We start from the raw sequence: 22,045 nt of genomic DNA, 5'->3' as shown, positions 1-22,045 counted from the left end.
CTTTATGCATTCAATGTTAAATGAAAATGCAAGGTTCCCATTTGCCTGGACTCACAATGTAAGTGAATGAAGTTATAACCGTCACGAGGTTATAGAAGTATTTTTTGTGGACGCTCTGTATATTTCGTGAAGACAGTAATTATTTTTCGATTTATACTTTATTCTGCGACGCAATAACTTCTTTCTTCGATGGGAACTGATTTTCTTCCCACGCAGCAGAACAAAGAAGCCTTTCATCGTTTATTCATATATATATATATATATATATATATATATATATATATATATATATATATATCAATAAAACATTGCTTTGTGGTGAGACGAAGGTTCTCAGTGTTTCTCCCTGACTTATTAATATGGAAAAAGTATGTTCTATGGTAATTTTGAACTGAATTAAGTGTATCTTCCAATCATTTATGCAAATACTGCGATCCAGAGCACACCAGGTGTTTGAACGACGACAGCCACATCGCTTTACCAGTTCGTTATCTGAATATTCTCACATCCAAGTTATCGTAATGCCTTGTGCGTCATGGCCAGTGGACTAAAATTAACGTTAATTCTTTTTTATATTCTATTTGCATGCAGGTGATTTAACCTGAGTGCTTTTGAGAATGAACTGCCAATATTGACCAGGCGATCAGTGCAGCTCGTATCTCGAACCTCTGAGTTAGAGGACTGTTACTCCGTAACTGTGAGCAGCTACAAGTAAGTATAACAAGGTGACCAGAATTTTCGCTGCTTGCGAAAACGGGACGCATACGAATCGGCTACGGGGGGTATCTGACTTCCAGATTGCATTTTGGGACTCAGCAGTGTTCTCAATTTACAAAATTCACAAGTAAGAGTGATAACACACCGTTTCTAACTTTACGTGTACCACACAACAAATAATGGTTTCCAATTGCAAGTTTTACCCAACAATTCTTTTAACTAGTTCAACACTCAGAATTCCCACTCAATTCCCACTTGAACCACGAACACACAATTCCCATTTGAAAATTCAGAATTTCTAGACACGGCTGAACCTTGGCAACGAGTGTTGGTACGGAAGTTAGTAAAATTTGGATTGACGATCTATATTTTGGATAATAATTACGGGACACCTAGGTCATTTTTACTTAAAAACGGGACATTTAGGCGTCCCGTTCGAGAATCAGAAAAAAAACGGGACAACGGTTGGTAAAAAAGGACTGTCCTGGCTAAAACGGGAGTCTGGTCACCTTGAAGTATAATGTTGTGCTAAGGGGTATACGTTATTAGCCAGTCAAGGACTTAGTTAAGGCTAGCCCCAATCAGTAAAATCCCAGGTTCACATACCTAGTGCGTCTTAGTTATAAACGCATTGTGATTAGCCATCCACATTTAAATGCGCGCTCAGCGTATTCCAAGCGTACGCATAAGCCATAAAAATGCGTGGCGAACGCATCGAATATCCGTGTACGTAGTAGCTATAACCGTTGATTTTCTTTTATCTGAATGTACAAGAACTCACAATTACATGGTGGCAATCGCGTAAAGGATGCATCACACACATATACACACAAATTCTTAGAAAAGTTGCTTGTCTCTTCAAGGTTTTGTCAATGATATATATATATATATATATATATATATATATATATATATATATATATATATATATATATATATATATATATATATATATATATCGGGTGTTAATGAACTATATCGACAAACTTTAAGAGGTGATCCCTCACATCAAAATAAGAGAAAAAGTTCATATGGACCTATGGCGAAAAGTGCATAGTTTCAGAGCTAGGGCTGTCCAAAATGGCGAAAAAGCCAAATTTCAAGAGGCCCTATTTCGAATTCGAGAGATTGTGTGGATGGTTGTCCTTCTCAGTGTAAAGGAAGTCACGCATACGCAATCCAAAAATCATATTTCATTAATGTTCAATGGCTGTACAGATTATTCCCTGCAGGGTGAAATTCCCAGACATGCCATCAACCGAATTTTGAGATATGCTCTGACTTTATGATTGGTGCAAAGCAGGCACACGATAAGCCTTGATAGCCGTGAACACGGAATCGTTTGGCTCGATGTCGGAAGTGTTAAGGATCGTCAGCAATATGGTCTCTTGTACTCGGCAAAACGAATGGTGCAATGCTTTCTTTCACGCTTATAAGTGAAGAAAATGTGAAATAAAACGTGACGAAATACATATCATCACACGATATTCCGAACACAAAGAAACATGGAGCTGCCTGTTCCTAACACTCCCGACTTCCCTCCGAAGCATTGGTTGTCCATTGTTGTCAAGGTTTACCCCCTGCCTACTTTGGAACTTCTTGAAAACAGGGTATATCTGAAAACTCTATTGAAAACATATCTGAGAATTACACCCTGCAGGGAATACCCTCTACGCCTATTGACAATTGATGAAATATGCACTTCTGGATTGTGTATGCGTGGCTTCCTTTACGCTGATAAGAACCACCATCCACAGATTTTGGAATTCGAAATAGGACCTATTTGAAACTTAGCTTTTTCGCGATTTTGGAGTGGACAGCCCCAGCTATGAAATTATACACTTTTTACTATAGGTCCATATGAACTTTTTCTCTTATTTTGATGTGAGGAATCACCTCTTACAGTTTGTCGGTATAGTTCATTAATACCCTGTATATATATATATATATATATATATATATATATATATATATATATATATATATATATATATATATATATATACCTACTTTGCTATTTAAAATTATTGGTTGACCCCGCGAGTCTGTGATAGAAGGTCTCGTGGCGCTATTATATTGTGAATATAAACAATGCTGAACAAAAAATCTCTGTTCTCTATCAGATGTATGAAAACTAGAATGTATATATGTGTATGCAGTGTTTCTTTCAGAAAAAAATGTTCTAGAGAGGCACACTTATTCTTATTAATAGCACACTGCTGATACTATTTTATTTATTATATTATATAGTATTATTTTGGTCTCTTCTGGGGAGCACTCGCAGATTTCCGGGTCAGTGCTCCCCCCCCCCCAAAAAAAAACGTCTGGAAGAAACACTGTGAGTACGTGCTGAAACTTATAAATAGAGGCCGGAAGTGGAGGGAAAACCCTCTTTTTTACGAGTGCCCATAGACGAGGCTTAACATAATATATGATCATTTTGGGTTACTGCAAGCCAGAAAATGGTGGACTTTATTTGTCCTTTTTGCCTTTTTCGGCGGTTTTTTTTGTTTATTGGTCTTTTTTTTAAAGCTTTTCATAGGTCTTATCGTCTTTTTTTTTTTTTGCCCTTTATCTTTCGACAATAAATTTACTGGTCATTAACTCGAATTACCACCACCTATTAAACATCTTTTCTTTAGTAAAGAAATTCAAATGATAAGACATTCTTCAACGACTGGACTGATAAGACCAGATCTGCAACAATCATAACTCAGATAAGGAGGTGTAACAATGTCCTCCAGTAAGGGCGGGGCGAAATTGGGAAGTTTTCTTATTTTAGTTTGTACTTCAGTTTGTGGAAGGACAGACCGTTAACCTACCAGAAACTTGTATTTCTTGAGCATTATATTCATTAAATATGTAATTCTAATTAAATTAGGTGTTACTTTTACTCTCTTTTTTCTAGTTTTTAGGCCCTTTTTTAAAGATATTTTTTAGGTCTTTTTATAGGTCCTTTATAGGCAATTCTGTCTTCAACTTCCGAGCCCTACTCATAAACTAAGATAAAACCTACAAACTACAAAAACTTGACTATTTAGTAACATGTCTTTAGTAACATGTCTAAATTAATGACTAAAGGAATATTATTATTGTAACAATGTATCTTCTTTACTGATGGATGCTGTAGGATTCATATCAAATGAGTAAATAATAACCCACCTCTCTATCTCGTAAGGAATCTCTAGTTAACCTGTGTGAACTCGTAACAAACTTTTTGTTAGTCTGTGAGATCACGTAACGAATTTCTTGATAATCTTGTGTTTCGTAACGAATTTCTTGTTAATCTTTCTTATCTCGTACAGAATGTTTTGTTAATTTTTTATAAACACAAAAAGATTTTTATTTGTTAATTGTGTAATCTTGTAATGCATTTCTTGATAATACGTGAGGTCTTTTAACGAGTTTCTTGTTAATCGTGTGTTTTTTAACGAATTTCTTGTTAATCTGTGTGATATACCGGTACCGAATTTCTTGTTAATCCGTGTGACCTCTTAACGAATTTCTTGTACCCTTTCCAGCCCATTGATAACGTTTGGAATCACTAAATTTTATAATCATAAATCTAATATTAATTCATGCAGTTTCCCCCCATGTAATCATTACACTTTTCTTTCGGGTCAATCTCATAAGTTGGTACCTCTACTTACTCGCGGTGAAGCAAAACAGAGGATCTACGACGTGGCATCATTGCAACAGGAAATACTGTGAACATATGTTTTTCCAACACACAAAAAAATTGGAGATGGAAAGGGCTAATTTGTGCAATCTCAATGACGAATATCTTGATATTTGTGTATTCTCGTAATGAATTTCTTGTTTTCTTGTTAATCCTGTATCTGTAACTAATTTCTTGTTGATCCATGAGATATCTTAATGAATTTATTGTCAATGTGTGTGATCTCTTAACGAATTTCCTTGTTAATCGTGTGTCTGGTAAAGATTTTGTTAATCAATGTGATCTCGTACCGAATTTCTTGTTAATCCGCATGATCTCGTAACGAATTTCTTGTTAATCGTGTGTCTTGTAACGAATATCTTGTTAATCTGTGTGTTTAAAATGTAAAGCTGTTATTATTAATTCAATATGTCTTATTCTTCAAAAGTTTTGCATTAGTGTTGTAACACTTATCTCTGGTGCAAATGGCCACTGGTTGAATCCTGGAGATATGAGCTTGTGATAAGCAGCTACAATTTCATACGTTTCCCCCCCAAGTAATCGTTATCTCCATTTCATCATTTCTTTCCATAATTGCTCAATTATACTTACCGGTATTACGCTATGTGTTCTTTCATCCTATATTGCAAAATAACTGAATGTTTAAGTACAAATTTACTTTCATAATACTGTAACATTATCCTTACCATCCTAAAGCTCCTGGAGCAATAAAATCCGTGTATTGAAGCCCTCCTCCATACACAGGTTCTGCAAACTTCAGACAAAAAATATTAAACAATTATACTACTATGATAAATAAATCGAACTTCTCATTTACATTTTCGCAATAAATATTTAGGGATTGTTTTTTAAAGAAGAATCTATACACACACACACAGGGTTTCTATGACCGGGACAAACTCAGCCTAATAGTAGTAGATGATGACAAGAGAAGTAATTTGAGAATAGGAAGAAATGTGCGGAAATGTGTCGTTTCGGAGATAGAGGCTACCGAAAATTTGTCGCAACGGAACAAAGGTGGTCATAACTCGAGAACAAAATGTCGGAAAGGCAATATGCATAATGCAAAGATTTAGTGAAAGGCAACATGCATTATTCATATCTGAGACTTCATTATTGTAGGAATGAATCGGAAACAGGGGCGGCGCGGCGCAAGGATAATTTGCACATCTAAAACAAAAATGCGACGATAAATCGTCCACTGCATACAATAAAGTTGTTTCAGCTAGGAAAATGTCCGATACCTGAATCAAATTAGGAGAAATGGGTCTGCAAAAGAATTGGTTTGGAACTGTGACCGTGGGAAACATTGATAAGAGATATGCAATCACAAACTCCATCAGGATCCTGCCGTCTACAGTCGTACAAATTTCTCCATGCCGACCAGATGCCGCGGTCTGATTGCCGGCGCCGGATACCGGCGTCTTTCTGCGCGATTTTCGACTGCGATGAATATTTGCCTTGCCGAGCAGTCGGTAAACAGTCGTTAATAAGCATGAAATGCGCCGGCGCCGCCGTCGAAAAGAGGCCGGCATAAGGAGTCGGCAGAGGGTCGGAAAGAGGCCTTTCCGACTGTTTTGCCAACTCTGACAGGCGGCAACAGTCGGCAAAAAGTTGGCAAAGGGCATTTTATTTTACGATTTTCGACCGCTTGCTGCCTCGGCTAAAGGTCGGCAACTTTGAACAAGTAGATCGTCGTGCCGCCGCGGACGGGTGCCGGCTGCCTTCGGCGGTCTCCCACTGTCGACGACGGCAATCCCTCTTTCCGATCGCGACTTCCTGATGGGGAAAGAACGAATCTGCCATACTGGTCACTGATCCGAAATGCTAGGTGTCTGAGTGTGACTCGCTGAAAAGTGACTTGAATACACAATAACTGAAAATAAAATGTCGGAATCTGGTCCAGTCAAAGGAAAACCGAACGAACGTGGTCGTTTTCCCCACGAGACCAAAAGTGCGGTTTTCTAGTCTCGTTTTGTAGACGTTGTACGAAATGTCTTCACGTCTCTGATATTCGTCTCTCAGGTTTCTTATCTCGATTCGCATGAGTTACGTAAGTATATTTCTCGTCTCAATGAGGTTCCAAGTCATAGATGTGTACAACAGTTCCATTCCATAGTAGTGAACATGCTTTCTGTTTGAATCAAGACATACAAACTAATGATAGAAAATATGTTATCACACCCTTTTTACTATAGTAGTGCAGTTCGTAGAAGTCACTTCCTGTGAGGTGTTTCGTTTCATGCAGTTGCAAAGGTTTGTTAACTGTCGTCTGGTTAGTGCTCACAGACTTATGTAGTGCAGCTACTCCATGTGTCGTTTGTGTGACAGCAAGTGCTTTAGGAGCGCAATGGAGTTTATGGTTGACGAGCTTGCAGATATGGTGTTAACCTACGGATTGGCTAAGGAAATGGTCATAAAGCGCCTATGTAGTATCGTAAAATATTTACACAAAGGAAACATCTAAAGTATTTCATGTTTGCACACCGGTTCCAGCGTTTGCTGGAAACGGGACATTTGAGACCATAACTTCATAATCAAGGGGAACGACGAACTATCTGAACTCCCGCCTTTGAAGAAGTGGTACTTGATCGTGTGGAGGAACAGCGTTTGACAAGCACAAGGACAATAGCACATGAAATGTCTATGGTAGGAAGCGCTGTGTGGAAAGTGCTGCATAAACAGCAGTTGGATCCTTATCATGAACAAAAAGTACAAAATCTGAGTCAAGCTGACTCCGATTCTCCTCTTGCTCTTTTGTGAATGGCTAGTGGAGTGTTGTATGGCCGATTCTCAGTTTTAAGCATCTGCACTATTCACTGATGAAGATTATTTTACTAGAGATGGTGTATTTAATAGTCGGAATAGTTACGTGGGGAGCGATGAAAATCCTTATGCGACAATTGTCAAGAAGCATCAACAGATATTAGCATTTAACATGTAAGCATGTATCGTTTGTGATCATTTAATAGGCATCTATCTTTTTTCTCCCAGTTTAACTGCACCAGTACACACGGCGTTTCTGCAACATAGGATGGCAGAATTATTAGCAAACTTCCGTTGCTGTTCGTCAGTATATGCGGTTTCAACATGACGGAGCGCCAGCACACTTTGCTGCTGTTTCTGGTGCGTATCTTCATCAAACTTTTCCTGATAGGTAGATTGAATGAGGGGGGCATGTTTCCTGGTCAGATCGTTTATCGGATCTTATCCCACCTGATTCCTTCTTTGTGGGGTTATCTCAAAGAGAGTTCCTGTAGAGAGCAAACATTACCTCCTTGCCAGTGCTACATAAACAGCAGTTGAACACCTACTGTAAAGCTGCAAATGCATTACCCACCATTTCAATGTACTAGCTGTTTTATATGGTAGAGTTTATTCTTTGTTGTCTATTGAGAGTGCGTAGCTACGTTCTGTGCTACCTTCCAAAGATATTTTCTTCTTCTTCTTTTTTACGGTACCCACGGGATTACGCAGCTATAGTGCGTCCAGTAAGAGAACGTCTCTGACAGCTCGCAGTGACATTGCTACTACTCGCGTGTCAAGGTTTTTTTCGGTGCAACTGTAGTGGCAATTTAATTAGTGGTATAAGACAGAGTGATCGTGGTTGGTAACACTGGTATCAAAGTAGGGGCTGCAATGTTCCACCGCATGTGGTAAGAAACGTCAGAGACCATCTCTTGTTGGCCGTGTTATAGCTTCCTTTGTGATCAGTTTTCTTTCTCTTTTCGCGTCGTAGGTCTACGTCTTCCAACACTGAAAGACGTCGTAGGTCCACAGCTTTGCCAAAATTATTTTTGTTCGTGCGAGATGCATATATTGACGTCCTGCGTTTGCCTGTTATTTCTTTCGTAAATATTCATATCATATAATAGTTTATTGTCGCATGTTCGTGTCATAGTTCCTAGCCTGAGATTTCTTCTATCGTGATAACCCACCATCCCTTTCAATGTTTCCCACTGTCAGTTCCCATCCAAACCGTACTCGAAACAATTTTACTGCGTAAAACTAACTATTTCTCGTCGCAATTTTTGTTTCAGATGCACAAATTATCTTACTTTTGTTTTGGAGCTACTTTTGTGCCGCCCTTACTTCCAACCCATTCCTACAATAATGAAATATCATGTGAATAATGAATATTGCTTTTGATCAGACCTTAATCTGACATTTCGCTATCGAGTGATGGTCATTGGACAAATTTCCGGTGTCCTCTATCTCCGAAACTACGCACTTTCTATCTTCAAATTGCTTCTTTTGTCATTGTCTATTGTCAACTTTGAGTTTGTCCCAAGGTCAACCAAACAAAACTATAAGAAGTGATTTCTCACATCACAATAAGAAAGAAATATTCATACGAACTTATGGGAAAAGTCCATAGTTTCAGAGCTAGAGCTGTCCAACATCATGGAAAAATTAAATTTCAACACGTGCTGTTTCGAATTCGAAAAATCATGGAGTGGCGATCCATATCAGCGGAAAGGAATCCGTACATAAGCGACCCAAAAATACATATTTCATCAAAGCACAGTGGTTGTGAAAGAGCTTCCTTACAGGGTGTAATTCCCTTAAATGCTCTCCAGAGGACTCTCAGATATTCTCTGATTTCAAGGTGGGTATAAAAACGCAAATGTTATCCTGTTTGTGACGTAACATGGTATCCTATAAACTACTTTTAAAATAACATTATTAAAATATTTTATTTTAATAACTGTATGTTAAATCTATTTTGTTTATTACAAACTAAACACAACTGTTATTTAAAAAGTAGTTCACAGGATTCCAGGACAACATGATACATATTCAAATGCAGTTGAGTTCGTTCCTCTAGTCACTGCCTTAACTTAGATTTTGGGGGGAAATGTTATTCTAGAAACACTATAATTTCTATGGATGGCAACACTAAAAATTCTTCAGGTCCATATTTTCTGTTGTAGAACATTATCTATGATTGTAGGAACTTCCATTTCATTATCTCCTTTCACTTATGAAAAACAAGCAAAAGAAAAATGCTAAATTTTGTATTGTTTTTAGTAGGACGTAATTTTAATTAATAGGAACCAAGTTAGAGGGATGGAAACTTTTATTTTCTATTTCTTTCGTCTTTTTTCATTTTTTCTTTTCAAAAAAGTATCATATCTAATTACTTAGAGGGTTTCCAGTAGACAAAGAAATAATTTTGCCGTTTAGGGCAATGTGATATGTTAAACTATTACAGAGATATGAAAAAAATGGGAATTGAGATTGCTGCGCTGCTTAAAATTGCGTATTTGTGGAAAATATATAAAAATATCAGGCACGGGCAATTTCGGAATTTTTACTTTCCGGAATCCGGAAAGTAAATTCAGAAAATTCCGGAATTCGGAAAAATCCGATTTCGGAAAAAATCCGGAATCCAGAAAAAATCCGATTTCGGAAAATTTCCAGATTTCGGAAAAATTCTGAAATTCGGAAAAAATCTGGGATTTAGAAAATTCTGACCGGGAAAATTTCGGAATTTTTCCGAAATGTGGATTCCGGAAAACTTTGGCCATCCCTAAAAAATATTGTTGTTTTTCTTTGCTTTCATATCATTACAGCAACAACTTTTAGAAGTTAAACTTCTTTCTTTCCTTTCCTTTCTCTTTTTTTAGTTTAACGTTCTTCAATTATGCAACGAAGCTAGGAGATATTGCAATGATGATGATAATAGTGGAATGACAAAAGTGGGAAGGAACGGGAATGAACCTCGACAAAACCCATGCACATGGCAATTGCTCACAAAAGAAAAAAAAAACTTGACGAAGCTGGCATCTTACCAAGAACCATAAACACCAGAGATAATTACAATTTATAACAAGATCTCGCAATTATATAAATTTTAAGCAGTGTTGCAAGCTGAACCGATGTTTATCATATCTCTCAAAACGGTCTGTGATATCAAATTGCTCTAAACAAACAAAGTTTTCACCCATCTGCTTGCCAAACTACATGAAGTATCACAAACATTTAGAGTGCCACATTTAAGGAAATCGTAATAGCACAGCCACCCCCCCTCCGACACACACACAAACAAACAAATGAAAGTTTTGTACACTCCAGGGTATGGATACCATGTATTTTGTTATGCAGAACCCAAATTTCAAAATCCCCAAGACAATCTACCGTGTCAATTTTTTATAAGCAAAAAACTTTAGCGATTTTGCATACGGAGAATACACATAAGACAGCCATACAAAAAAAAAAAAAAAAAAATCTTTGCAGTAGACCTCATGGTATGGGTTCGATGTATTTTGATACACAGAATCCAAATTTCGAAACTCCAAGACTATCGATTGTGTCCATTTTTTGTTATGGGTAAAAAACTTTTCAGCGAATTTTGGTACGTAAGAGAGCACACGTGTTTCTCGGCCATAAAATATGATTGATACGGTCAATCGTCTTGGGGTTTCAAAATTTGAATTCTGTGTACCAAAATACATCGAATCCATATTCTGGGGTACACTGCACAGAACTTTTGTATTTTTTGTATGGCTATGTTATGTGTACCTTCCCTCTCTAAAATCGCTAAAGGTTTTGCCCATAAAAAATTGACACGATCGATCGTCCTGGGGTTTCGAAATTTGAATTCTGTGTACCAAAATACATCGAATCCATATCCTGAGGTACACTGCACAGAACTTTTGTATTTATGTATGGCTATGTTACGTGTACCTTCCCTCTCTAAAATCGCTAAAGGTTTTGCCCATAAAAAAATTGACACGATCGATCGTCCTGGGGTTTCAAAATTTGGATTCTGTGTACCAAAATACATCGAATCCATATCCTGAGGTACACTGCACAGAACTTTTGTATTTATGTATGGCTATGTTACGTGTACCTTCCCTCTCTAAAATCGCTAAAGGTTTTGCCCATAAAAAATTGACACGATCGATCGTCCTGGGGTTTCGAAATTTGAATTCTGTGTACCAAAATACATCGAATCCATATCCTGAGGTACACTGCACAGAACTTTTGTATTTATGTATGGCTATGTTACGTGTACCTTCCCTCTCTAAAATCGCTAAAGGTTTTGCCCATAAAAAATTGACACGATCGATCGTCCTGGGGTTTCGAAATTTGAATTCTGTGTACCAAAATACATCGAATCCATATCCTGAGGTACACTGCACAGAACTTTTGTATTTATGTATGGCTATGTTACGTGTACCTTCCCTCTCTAAAATCGCTAAAGGTTTTGCCCATAAAAAATTGACACGATCGATCGTCCTGGGGTTTCGAAATTTGAATTCTGTGTACCAAAATACATCGAATCCATATCCTGAGGTACACTGCACAGAACTTTTGTATTTATGTATGGCTATGTTACGTGTACCTTCCCTCTCTAAAATCGATAAAGGTTTTGCCCATAAAAAATTGACACGATCGATCGTCCTGGGGTTTCGAAATTTGAATTCTGTGTACCAAAATACATCGAATCCATATCCTGAGGTACACTGCACAGAACTTTTGTATTTATGTATGGCTATGTTACGTGTACCTTCCCTCTCTAAAATCGCTAAAGGTTTTGCCCATAAAAAATTGACACGATCGATCGTCCTGGGGTTTCGAAATTTGAATTCTGTGTACCAAAATACATCGAATCCATATCCTGAGGTACACTGCACAGAACTTTTGTATTTATGTATGGCTATGTTACGTGTACCTTCCCTCTCTACAATCAATAAAGGTTTTGCCCATAAAAAAATTGACACGATCGATCGTCCTGGGGTTTCGAAATTTGAATTCTGTGTACCAAAATACATCGAATCCATATCCTGGGGTACACTGCACAGAACTTTTGTATTTTTTGTATGGCTATGTTACGTGTACCTTCCCTCTCTAAAATCGCTAAAGGTTTTGCCCATAAAAAATTGACACGATCGATCGTCCTGGGGTTTCGAAATTTGAATTCTGTGTACCAAAATACATCGAATCCATATCCTGAGGTACACTGCACAGAACTTTTGTATTTATGTATGGCTATGTTACGTGTACCTTCCCTCTCTAAAATCGCTAAAGGTTTTGCCCATAAAAAATTGACACGATCGATCGTCCTGGGGTTTCGAAATTTGAATTCTGTGTACCAAAATACATCGAATCCATATCCTGAGGTACACTGCACAGAACTTTTGTATTTATGTATGGTTATTATGTTACGTGTACCTTCCCTCTCTAAAATCGCTAAAGGTTTTGCCCATAAAAAATTGACACGATCGATCGTCCTGGGGTTTCGAAATTTGAATTCTGTGTACCAAAATACATCGAATCCATATCCTGAGGTACACTGCACAGAACTTTTGTATTTATGTATGGCTATGTTACGTGTACCTTCCCTCTCTAAAATCGCTAAAGGTTTTGCCCATAAAAAATTGACACGATCGATCGTCCTGGGGTTTCGAAATTTGAATTCTGTGTACCAAAATACATCGAATCCATATCCTGAGGTACACTGCACAGAACTTTTGTATTTATGTATGGCTATGTTACGTGTACCTTCCCTCTCTACAATCAATAAAGGTTTTGCCCATAAAAAAATTGACACGATCGATCGTCCTGGGGTTTCGAAATTTGAATTCTGTGTACCAAAATACATCGAATCCATATCCTGGGGTACACTGCACAGAACTTTTGTATTTTTTGTATGGCTATGTTACGTGTACCTTCCCTCTCTAAAATCGCTAAAGGTTTTGCCCATAAAAAAATTGACACGATCGATCGTCCTGGGGTTTCGAAATTTGAATTCTGTGTACCAAAATACATCGAATCCATATCCTGAGGTACACTGCACAGAACTTTTGTATTTATGTATGGCTATGTTACGTGTACCTTCCCTCTCTAAAATCGCTAAAGGTTTTGCCCATAAAAAATTGACACGATCGATCGTCCTGGGGTTTCGAAATTTGAATTCTGTGTACCAAAATACATCGAATCCATATCCTGAGGTACACTGCACAGAACTTTTGTATTTATGTATGGCTATGTTACGTGTACCTTCCCTCTCTAAAATCGCTAAAGGTTTTGCCCATAAAAAATTGACACGATTGATCGTCCTGGGATTTCGAAATTTGAATTCTGTGTACCAAAATACATCGAATCCATATCCTGAGGTACACTGCACAGAACTTTTGTATTTATGTATGGCTATGTTACGTGTACCTTCCCTCTCTAAAATCGCTAAAGGTTTTGCCCATAAAAAAATTGACACGATCGATCGTCCTGGGGTTTCGAAATTTGAATTCTGTGTACCAAAATACATCGAATCCATATCCTGGGGTACACTGCACAGAACGTTTGTATTTAAGTATGGCTATGTTACGTGTACCTTCCCTCTCTAAAATCGCTAAAGGTTTTGCCCATAAAAAAATTGACACGATCGATCGTCCTGGGGTTTCAAAATTTGGATTCTGTGTACCAAAATACATCGAATCCATATCCTGAGGTACACTGCACAGAACTTTTGTATTTATGTATGGCTATGTTACGTGCACCTTCCCTCTCTAAAATCGCTAAAGGTTTTGCCCATAAAAAAATTGACACGATCGATCGTCCTGGGGTTTCAAAATTTGGATTCTGTGTACCAAAATACATCGAATCCATATCCTGAGGTACACTGCACAGAACTTTTGTATTTATGTATGGCTATGTTACGTGTACCTTCCCTCTCTAAAATCGCTAAAGGGTTTGCCCATAAAAAAATTGACACGATCGATCGTCCTGGGGTTTCGAAATTTGAATTCTGTGTACCAAAATTCATCGAATCCATATCCTGAGGTACACTGCACAGAACTTTTGTATTTTTTGTATGGCTATGTTACGTGTACCTTCCCTCTCTAAAATCGCTAAAGGTTTTGCCCATAAAAAATTGACAGGATCGATCGTCCTGGGGTTTCAAAATTTGAATTCTGTGTACCAAAATACATCGAATCCATATCCTGAGGTACACTGCACAGAACTTTTGTATTTTTTGTATGGCTATGTTACGTGTACCTTCCCTCTCTAAAATCGCTAAAGGTTTTGCCCATAAAAAATTGACACGATCGATCGTCCTGGGGTTTCGAAATTTGAATTCTGTGTACCAAAATACATCGAATCCATATCCTGAGGTACACTGCACAGAACTTTTGTATTTATGTATGGCTATGTTACGTGTACCTTCCCTCTCTAAAATCGCTAAAGGTTTTGCCCATAAAAAATTGACACGATCGATCGTCCTGGGGTTTCGAAATTTGAATTCTGTGTACCAAAATACATCGAATCCATATCCTGAGGTACACTGCACAGAACTTTTGTATTTATGTATGGCTATGTTACGTGTACCTTCCCTCTCTAAAATCGCTAAAGGTTTTGCCCATAAAAAATTGACACATCGATCGTCCTGGGGTTTCGAAATTTGAATTCTGTGTACCAAAATACATCGAATCCATATCCTGAGGTACACTGCACAGAACGTTTGTATTTATGTATGGCTATGTTACGTGTACCTTCCCTCTCTAAAATCGCTAAAGGTTTTGCCCATAAAAAAATTGACACGATCGATCGTCCTGGGGTTTCGAAATTTGAATTCTGTGTACCAAAATACATCGAATCCATATCCTGGGGTACACTGCACAGAACGTTTGTATTTAAGTATGGCTATGTTACGTGTACCTTCCCTCTCTAAAATCGCTAAAGGTTTTGCCCATAAAAAAATTGACACGATCGATCGTCCTGGGGTTTCAAAATTTGGATTCTGTGTACCAAAATACATCGAATCCATATCCTGAGGTACACTGCACAGAACTTTTGTATTTATGTATGGCTATGTTACGTGTACCTTCCCTCTCTAAAATCGCTAAAGGTTTTGCCCATAAAAAAATTGACACGATCGATCGTCCTGGGGTTTCGAAATTTGAATTCTGTGTACCAAAATACATCGAATCCATATCCTGGGGTACACTGCACAGAACGTTTGTATTTATGTATGGCTATGTTACGTGTACCTTCCCTCTCTAAAATCGCTAAAGGTTTTGCCCATAAAAAAATTGACACGATTGATCGTCCTGGGGTTTCAAAATTTGGATTCTGTGTACCAAAATACATCGAATCCATATCCTGAGGTACACTGCACAGAACTTTTGTATTTATGTATGGCTATGTTACGTGTACCTTCCCTCTCTAAAATCGCTAAAGGTTTTGCCCATAAAAAATTGACACGATCGATCGTCCTGGGGTTTCAAAATTTGGATTCTGTGTACCAAAATACATCGAATCCATATCCTGAGGTACACTGCACAGAACTTTTGTATTTATGTATGGCTATGTTACGTGTACCTTCCCTCTCTAAAATCGCTAAAGGTTTTGCCCATAAAAAAATTGACACGATCGATCGTCCTGGGGTTTCGAAATTTGAATTCTGTGTACCAAAATACATCGAATCCATACCCTGAGGTACACTGCAGAGAACTTTTGTATTTTTTGTATGGCTATGTTACGTGTACCTTCCCTCTCCAAAATCGCTAAAGGTTTTGCCCATAAAAAATTGACACGATCGATCGTCCTGGGGTTTCAAAATTTGGATTCTGTGTACCAAAATACATCGAATCCATATCCTGAGGTACACTGCACAGAACGTTTGTATTTATGTATGGCTATGTTACGTGTACCTTCCCTCTCTAAAATCGCTAAAGGTTTTGCCCATAAAAAAATTGACACGATCGATCGTCCTGAGGTTTCAAAATTTGGATTCTGTGTACCAAAATACATCGAATCCATATCCTGAAGTTCGCTGCACAGAACTTTTATTATTTTTTTTGTGTGTGTGGCTGTGCTATAAAATAACAAAATTCACGGAAATTAGTGTAGAAATTTAGCATAGAATTATAAGCGGGAAGAATGGTAAAAAAAAAAAAAAAAAAAACTGATACTGCACGGCATAATAATACAAACGCTTGTTTCCTGAGAGAGAGAGGTACGGATAATTTCATAGAAAGTTACAGTTGAGCTAAACTCATGTCTGCTATGAATATTCAGGTACGCCATTTTGAAATATCTATGAAAATTAAAAAAAAAAAACTTAGTACAAAAAACTATACAACTTACATAAACGGGATGAAATTCATTCACTACGATAGCCTTTTTGCTTGTAACCTTGCAAAAATAGTCTTTGTATCTAAAAAGATCAATCATATCGGGTGGTATACTGGCTGTAATTATTGACTCCATTTCCGGAGGCATTTTATAATTTGGATCACAGAATTTAACCAATTCTCTAAAATCAGCATCTAACAGATTATTCACAATAATTTGTAAAATATACTTCTCAAAGATAGCATAAGACATCTTTATCTTCAGTGTATAATAATCGGCAACTTTTTGAGTGAACTTTTCAATTGTGCTCAAGACTATTAGTTTCATGAAGAGCATTGTTTGAATATCTGAAAAATAATAAAGAAAAAAAGACTTACTTGCAACGCTGAGGATAATACAGTAATTTATGAACTATTATTATTTATGCATTACTATTCATATTCTGCTGTGCTAAGCAAGAGTGCCGTATCTACACAAAACCTGAAATTGAGAAAACGACCATCAAAGTTTTTGCACTTGACGTTTGAAGTCTCTTTAAAAAATTCATGTAACACTCTACTAAAAAATATATTGAAAATCTTCTGCCTTAACATTTTTAATACATTTTTTAGTAGAGTGCTACATGATTTTAAAAAAGAGTTTTGCATACTTGAAGCGTCAAGAACAAAAACTTTGATGGTCGTTTTCTCAATTTTAGGTATAGTATAGATACGGCAATCTTGTTTAGCACGCCAGTATTCTTGTCCATATTTTTTATTTTACTCTAACGTTTCAAATGCAACTGACTGTCTTTATTATCAGAGTCTCACTAATTTAGAGAATTTCGTGGCATGGTCGTTTTATTTTACATTGTTGTATTTTTAGTTTTTTCAATATAGTGACAATCAAATATTCTGCTAGTGATAATGATCTTGGTATTATCTTTGATTCGAAACTCATGTTCTCTGATCACATCTCTTCAATAGTTGAGAAATTAATGCGTACGTGTTCAGGCTTCTTTACCGATTCACTGAACTACGCACTGTGGCAACATTCTACAAAATTCCAATAGCGCCCAAGATCGAATACTGCTCTCCCATATGCACCATGGCCGCACTTACACATCTTTCTCGACTTGATTCTATTCTTAATTTCATTATTGCAGTAGTACACTTTCATATTCCCGCACTTCGAATATTACCTAAGGAGAAACTCTTGTGATATCTTAATATTCAGACCCCGGAAGTACACAAAATAACTCTGACCTGAAATTACTTCATAAGATAGTTAATGGAAACTCAAGATCGGAAACCCTACTTCAAGAACTATCTTTACGTGTCCCTTCCCGGAAAATCCGGAAGACCCACCTATTCTATCTTACCAGTTCTAGGTTAGTTATGATACAGAAGTTTCTTTCTTACAGAATACCGAACTATTATAATCATCTAAAAACTCATGTGGACATTTTTTCGAGTTATCCGATGTTTGGCAGATCAATTAAACTCAAGCTGCCAGATAATATTACTTTTGCGCTCTTTCCGTCTCCTTTAGCCTAGCCCGCATAAACAAGCGACGTAAAATTCAAAGATTCCATTTTGCGCTCTTTGTTGACATTATTGGTGTTATTGTTGTTGATATTTTTTCTCTTTTTTCTTTGTGTTTCTGCTTGTTAACAGTTCTCTGTGCAATTATACCGTATCTTGGAATCTGTTCAATAAATAAATAAATAAATAAATATTGTTTCTATTTTAAGTTTAATTCAAACTAGTCGTTGTGCCTGAGAATTCAGCCAGCTATACAACTCAAAGTTACAACCGTGCTTAATTAAAAGCTTTCTTTTCTTTTTCTTTTTAAATTTGCCCACCATCCAACACGCGGCTATACAAATGTTAATGCTCAAATCTAAACATTGTGACGGCATTTGTCCTAATAATAAACTACGAAGCATATTCGTGTTCAGTATTATCGCTATCTAATATCAAATAAATAAAATTGGAACAATACAGTTTAAATTGCAAATAAAATTCTCACAACGTATTACTGTAGAAATACAGAAATATTAATGTCCAGATCTAAGTATGATTACAGCCCTTGTTCTGTTTTAAAATAATTATTTAAGAAAAGTAGTTTTAAATTTGCAACTAAATAGCCACAATATTTTTAAATCACCAAATTGCCTGCATGCTAGCGACATCTATTAGAATCAAGCAAGGAAACAATGACGCAGGTAGTCATCTTCTAGTGTGACTGTTTATTATTAGCAAATAGACGTTTGACGCACTAAGGCGTTTGATGTTCATAAATAGGATTTATAATATTCATTGTTTTCTTAATTAGTATTACTTCTTTCATTTTATTGTAATAAATGTCACTTATCTTCAAACCTTCTCAATGTAAGGTGCTATCCCTTAATTTTGTTTTCATTGATATTTGCAGTGAATTTGATTATACGAAATTGAATGAATTAGAAATGTCTTTATTTTAGGGAGGTCTTAAGTTTCCTTCAACCCCTAAATTTCTTTTTAAAAAAGAAAGGTTAATACGTTGAATAAAAACAGTAATCGATCATGTATTTCAACATATGCGGATAAAATTAAGTGGAAGCTGTGAATATTGTCTCAAAGCACAAATAACTTAGATAAAAAATAACTAAGAAAAACTGAAACATTAAAATCAGTTCAAATAAAGAGATCACAATTTTACATGTGGACAAAGACACATAGGTATTCTATTGTAGCCAGTGGCGGCTCGTGCTACTTATACTTAGGAGGGCTGCATAAAATAAAACACTTACCTTATTTAAAAATTAATTCCATACGACGGTCCTTCCTTGTAGCAAACTTGTCAATAACTCTATTATTAAAGTTAGGGATCTTTTCAACCATTTCCTTTTGTATTGATAACATGGCAAGTGCTGTTAACCGTTCTTCTCCCATTGTATTTCTCAGAAAAGTTTTCACTCTTTTAAGGGTAGAAAAGCATCGCTCAGGTTCACTAGTAGTTAGGGGCAATGTTATGGATATTTTCAAAAGTTTTAACACTTCAGAAAAAGCGGAAGCAAGACTATTGTTTATAATATATTGGAGGAAATTCACAGCACCACCAAGTTTTCTTAACTCTTCTCTTGCATAAACTACACTAAGTTCTGTATGAAGTTTATCTTTATCAAACACAGGAAAGAGTTCTGTACATATATTGAAGATTTCTTCGGGAAAGGTAGCACTAAACTGATCAAAATTAGATTCCTGCAGAAGTGAAGATATGGATAAGTGGTCTGTAAAATGGAAGCGCAGGTTCACTTCGTTTAAAATAACATCACACACTTCTTTGGCTGCGGCTGTTCTTGATTGTGCGTTTGAAACAATTCTCCTTTTGTTTTGACTTTGCGTTTCGGTATCAATTAGTCCTACTGATTCCCTGATTTTATTAATTTCAGTAGTAAAGGCAGATAAATATGATTGGACTTTTGCTGCATCTATTTGACGACTCTGTAGTTGGTTATATAGAATATCAAGATGTGGCATAACTAAGTGAAAAAAAATTTAGCCAGAAACAAAATTCTTCATTTTGGAGATAACCCAACAAGGCAGATGCTTCATTTATTGTTGCGGTGCTTGAGGTCTCGGATTCTGACAAAATTTGGAAGCATTCTTTCAGTTCCTCCTGCTTTTCATACACTACATTAACAGTCCTAGATTTAAGATTCCATCTAGTTGGTCCACCAGTGGGTATCCGCTTGGCAACACAGGAATCTAAAACAGCTGTTCTGTTATGAGAGCGAGAAAAAAAGCCGGGATAGCAGAAAGATTAGAAAAGAATATTCTGGCTTTAGTGTTTTGTCTGGTGGCTCTTTCCATCACAAGATTCAATTGATGAGCAAATCAGTGCACAAAATAAGCATTAGGGTATACCTCTCTCACTTTGGCCTGAACTCCATTTATAGCCCCACTCACTACAGCTGCGCCATCATAGCTTTGGCCAATAAGTTTACTTTCTTGTTTTAAGATTTGATTAATTTCAGAAAGTATGCATTCAGCAATGGAGTCGGCATTTTGGCCATTTGGATTAAAAAAGCCCCAGAATCTTTCCACAGGAACACCTTCTGCAGTACAGTACCTTAAGACAATAACAAGCTGAAACATATCTGCAATGTCAGTTGTTTCATCAGCCATAAGAGAAACATATTCGGCAGCTTTAATTTCTTCTATTATATTTTCCCTGGTGACTTCTAGCATACATTGAAGTAACTCATTTTGAATACTTTTAGAAGTCCCTTTAAATGCTGATGTACTGTCAAGATGAGACTTCAATAAGGAATCTAGTTCAGATGTTTATTTAATCAGCCCCATGAACACGCCTTGATTTTTCGATCCTTCACGCTCATCATGCCCCCTTAACGCTAGTTCATGAAAACCACAAAATTTTACGCAGTTAACTATTTTTGAAAGAGTGTCCCTATTTTTTGCACCTGACTATTATGACGTTCAACTGAGTCTTTATAGCCTTGACTTAAACAAGTCTGGATGTTCACAGAACCAACTGTGGCTAGATTTAACATATGATTAACATGCTTCCGAGATATTTCATGTTTATGGCTTTTGTCATGAAGTCTCTTCAAATCCGATACTCCTTTTTCAACCCACGCGATGTTCGCTTCGTCATCGTCAATCCCGAACAAAAGACAAGGGAAACAGAAAAGTGCATTTCTTATTTCACACCCACATATCCACTCATATTTGTTATATATTTCAGTATTGAAACACCTAGTGTACTGTTTTTGACGACTTACAGCAGTTTGTGTTATGTTTAATACAGGAGTCGGTCTCCCATGTGCTTTAATTTCACACTTTTCTGCCAATGTTAAACTACCAAATCGAATAGATTTTAGATATTCTACTGAATTATTCATTTTCCCTATACAAACACAAGATGTGGACCCACAACAAAGCACGAAAAAATACACGCACGTCGTCACAGAACACCAATGCACTCACAAGAAGATAAGGATGAAACAGACCACCCTAAAAGAACTGCAGGAATTCTAATTGTATAGTTTCATAGTTGTTGTATAGTTGTGTAGTTTCACTTGTCTTTTGGGAACACTGATACAGAAGACAAAATTCACAAGTAACACCAGATCACTCGCACGACGCAACGCAAATACTCACGGAACGGAATACCGCATTTTCAAAGAATTAATATAATCCACTATTGCACAGAATATATCACTTGCCTACTAGAAACACCCCGCCAGTAGACAAACAAGTATACTCAGCGTTGTTAATCAAAGAAAGGGAGATTATGCCACTCGCAGCTAAAAAGCAGAAACTGAATATTTTATTTAGGATTAGCCAGGGGAGATTTCCCTAGAGTTGGCAAGTCTGAATATACGCGCGCATCGTCAAACAAAGCAGACGGATACAAATTGAGAAGAACGCGCTTGCGCAAACTGTCAAAACTGCGAAAGGACTGCAGGGAAAGCAGTCCACACCATAGATGTTCATTTTACTTCGACCTCACTCACCCTCGCGCTCGCAGTAGCAGTTGGCCCTCGCCCTCGTTCACCCTCGCCCTCGTGAATGGAAC

General features: G+C 37.0%; 1 protein-coding gene across 2 annotated transcripts in view; it reads right to left on the bottom strand.

Annotated features, from left to right (window-relative positions):
- Positions 1-22,045, bottom strand: part of LOC145683502 (ABC transporter G family member 23-like) — a 259,118-nt gene that overhangs the window by 43,462 nt on the left and 193,611 nt on the right. For both annotated transcript variants that reach the window (XM_081754841.1, XM_081754842.1), the window contains exons 11-12: positions 16,493-16,827; positions 5,083-5,150 (exon numbers count right to left, since the gene is read on the bottom strand). In XM_081754841.1, coding sequence (XP_081610967.1) covers positions 5,083-5,150; positions 16,493-16,827 — 403 coding nt within the window. The remainder of the gene's footprint in view (positions 1-5,082; positions 5,151-16,492; positions 16,828-22,045) is intronic.

This window comes from Thermobia domestica, chromosome 4 (assembly GCF_964235325.1).
Source record: "Thermobia domestica chromosome 4, izTheDome1.hap1.1, whole genome shotgun sequence".
In the NCBI taxonomy this organism is placed as follows: Eukaryota; Metazoa; Arthropoda; class Insecta; order Zygentoma; family Lepismatidae; genus Thermobia; species Thermobia domestica.
This window is presented reverse-complemented; position numbering and strand designations above follow the sequence as displayed.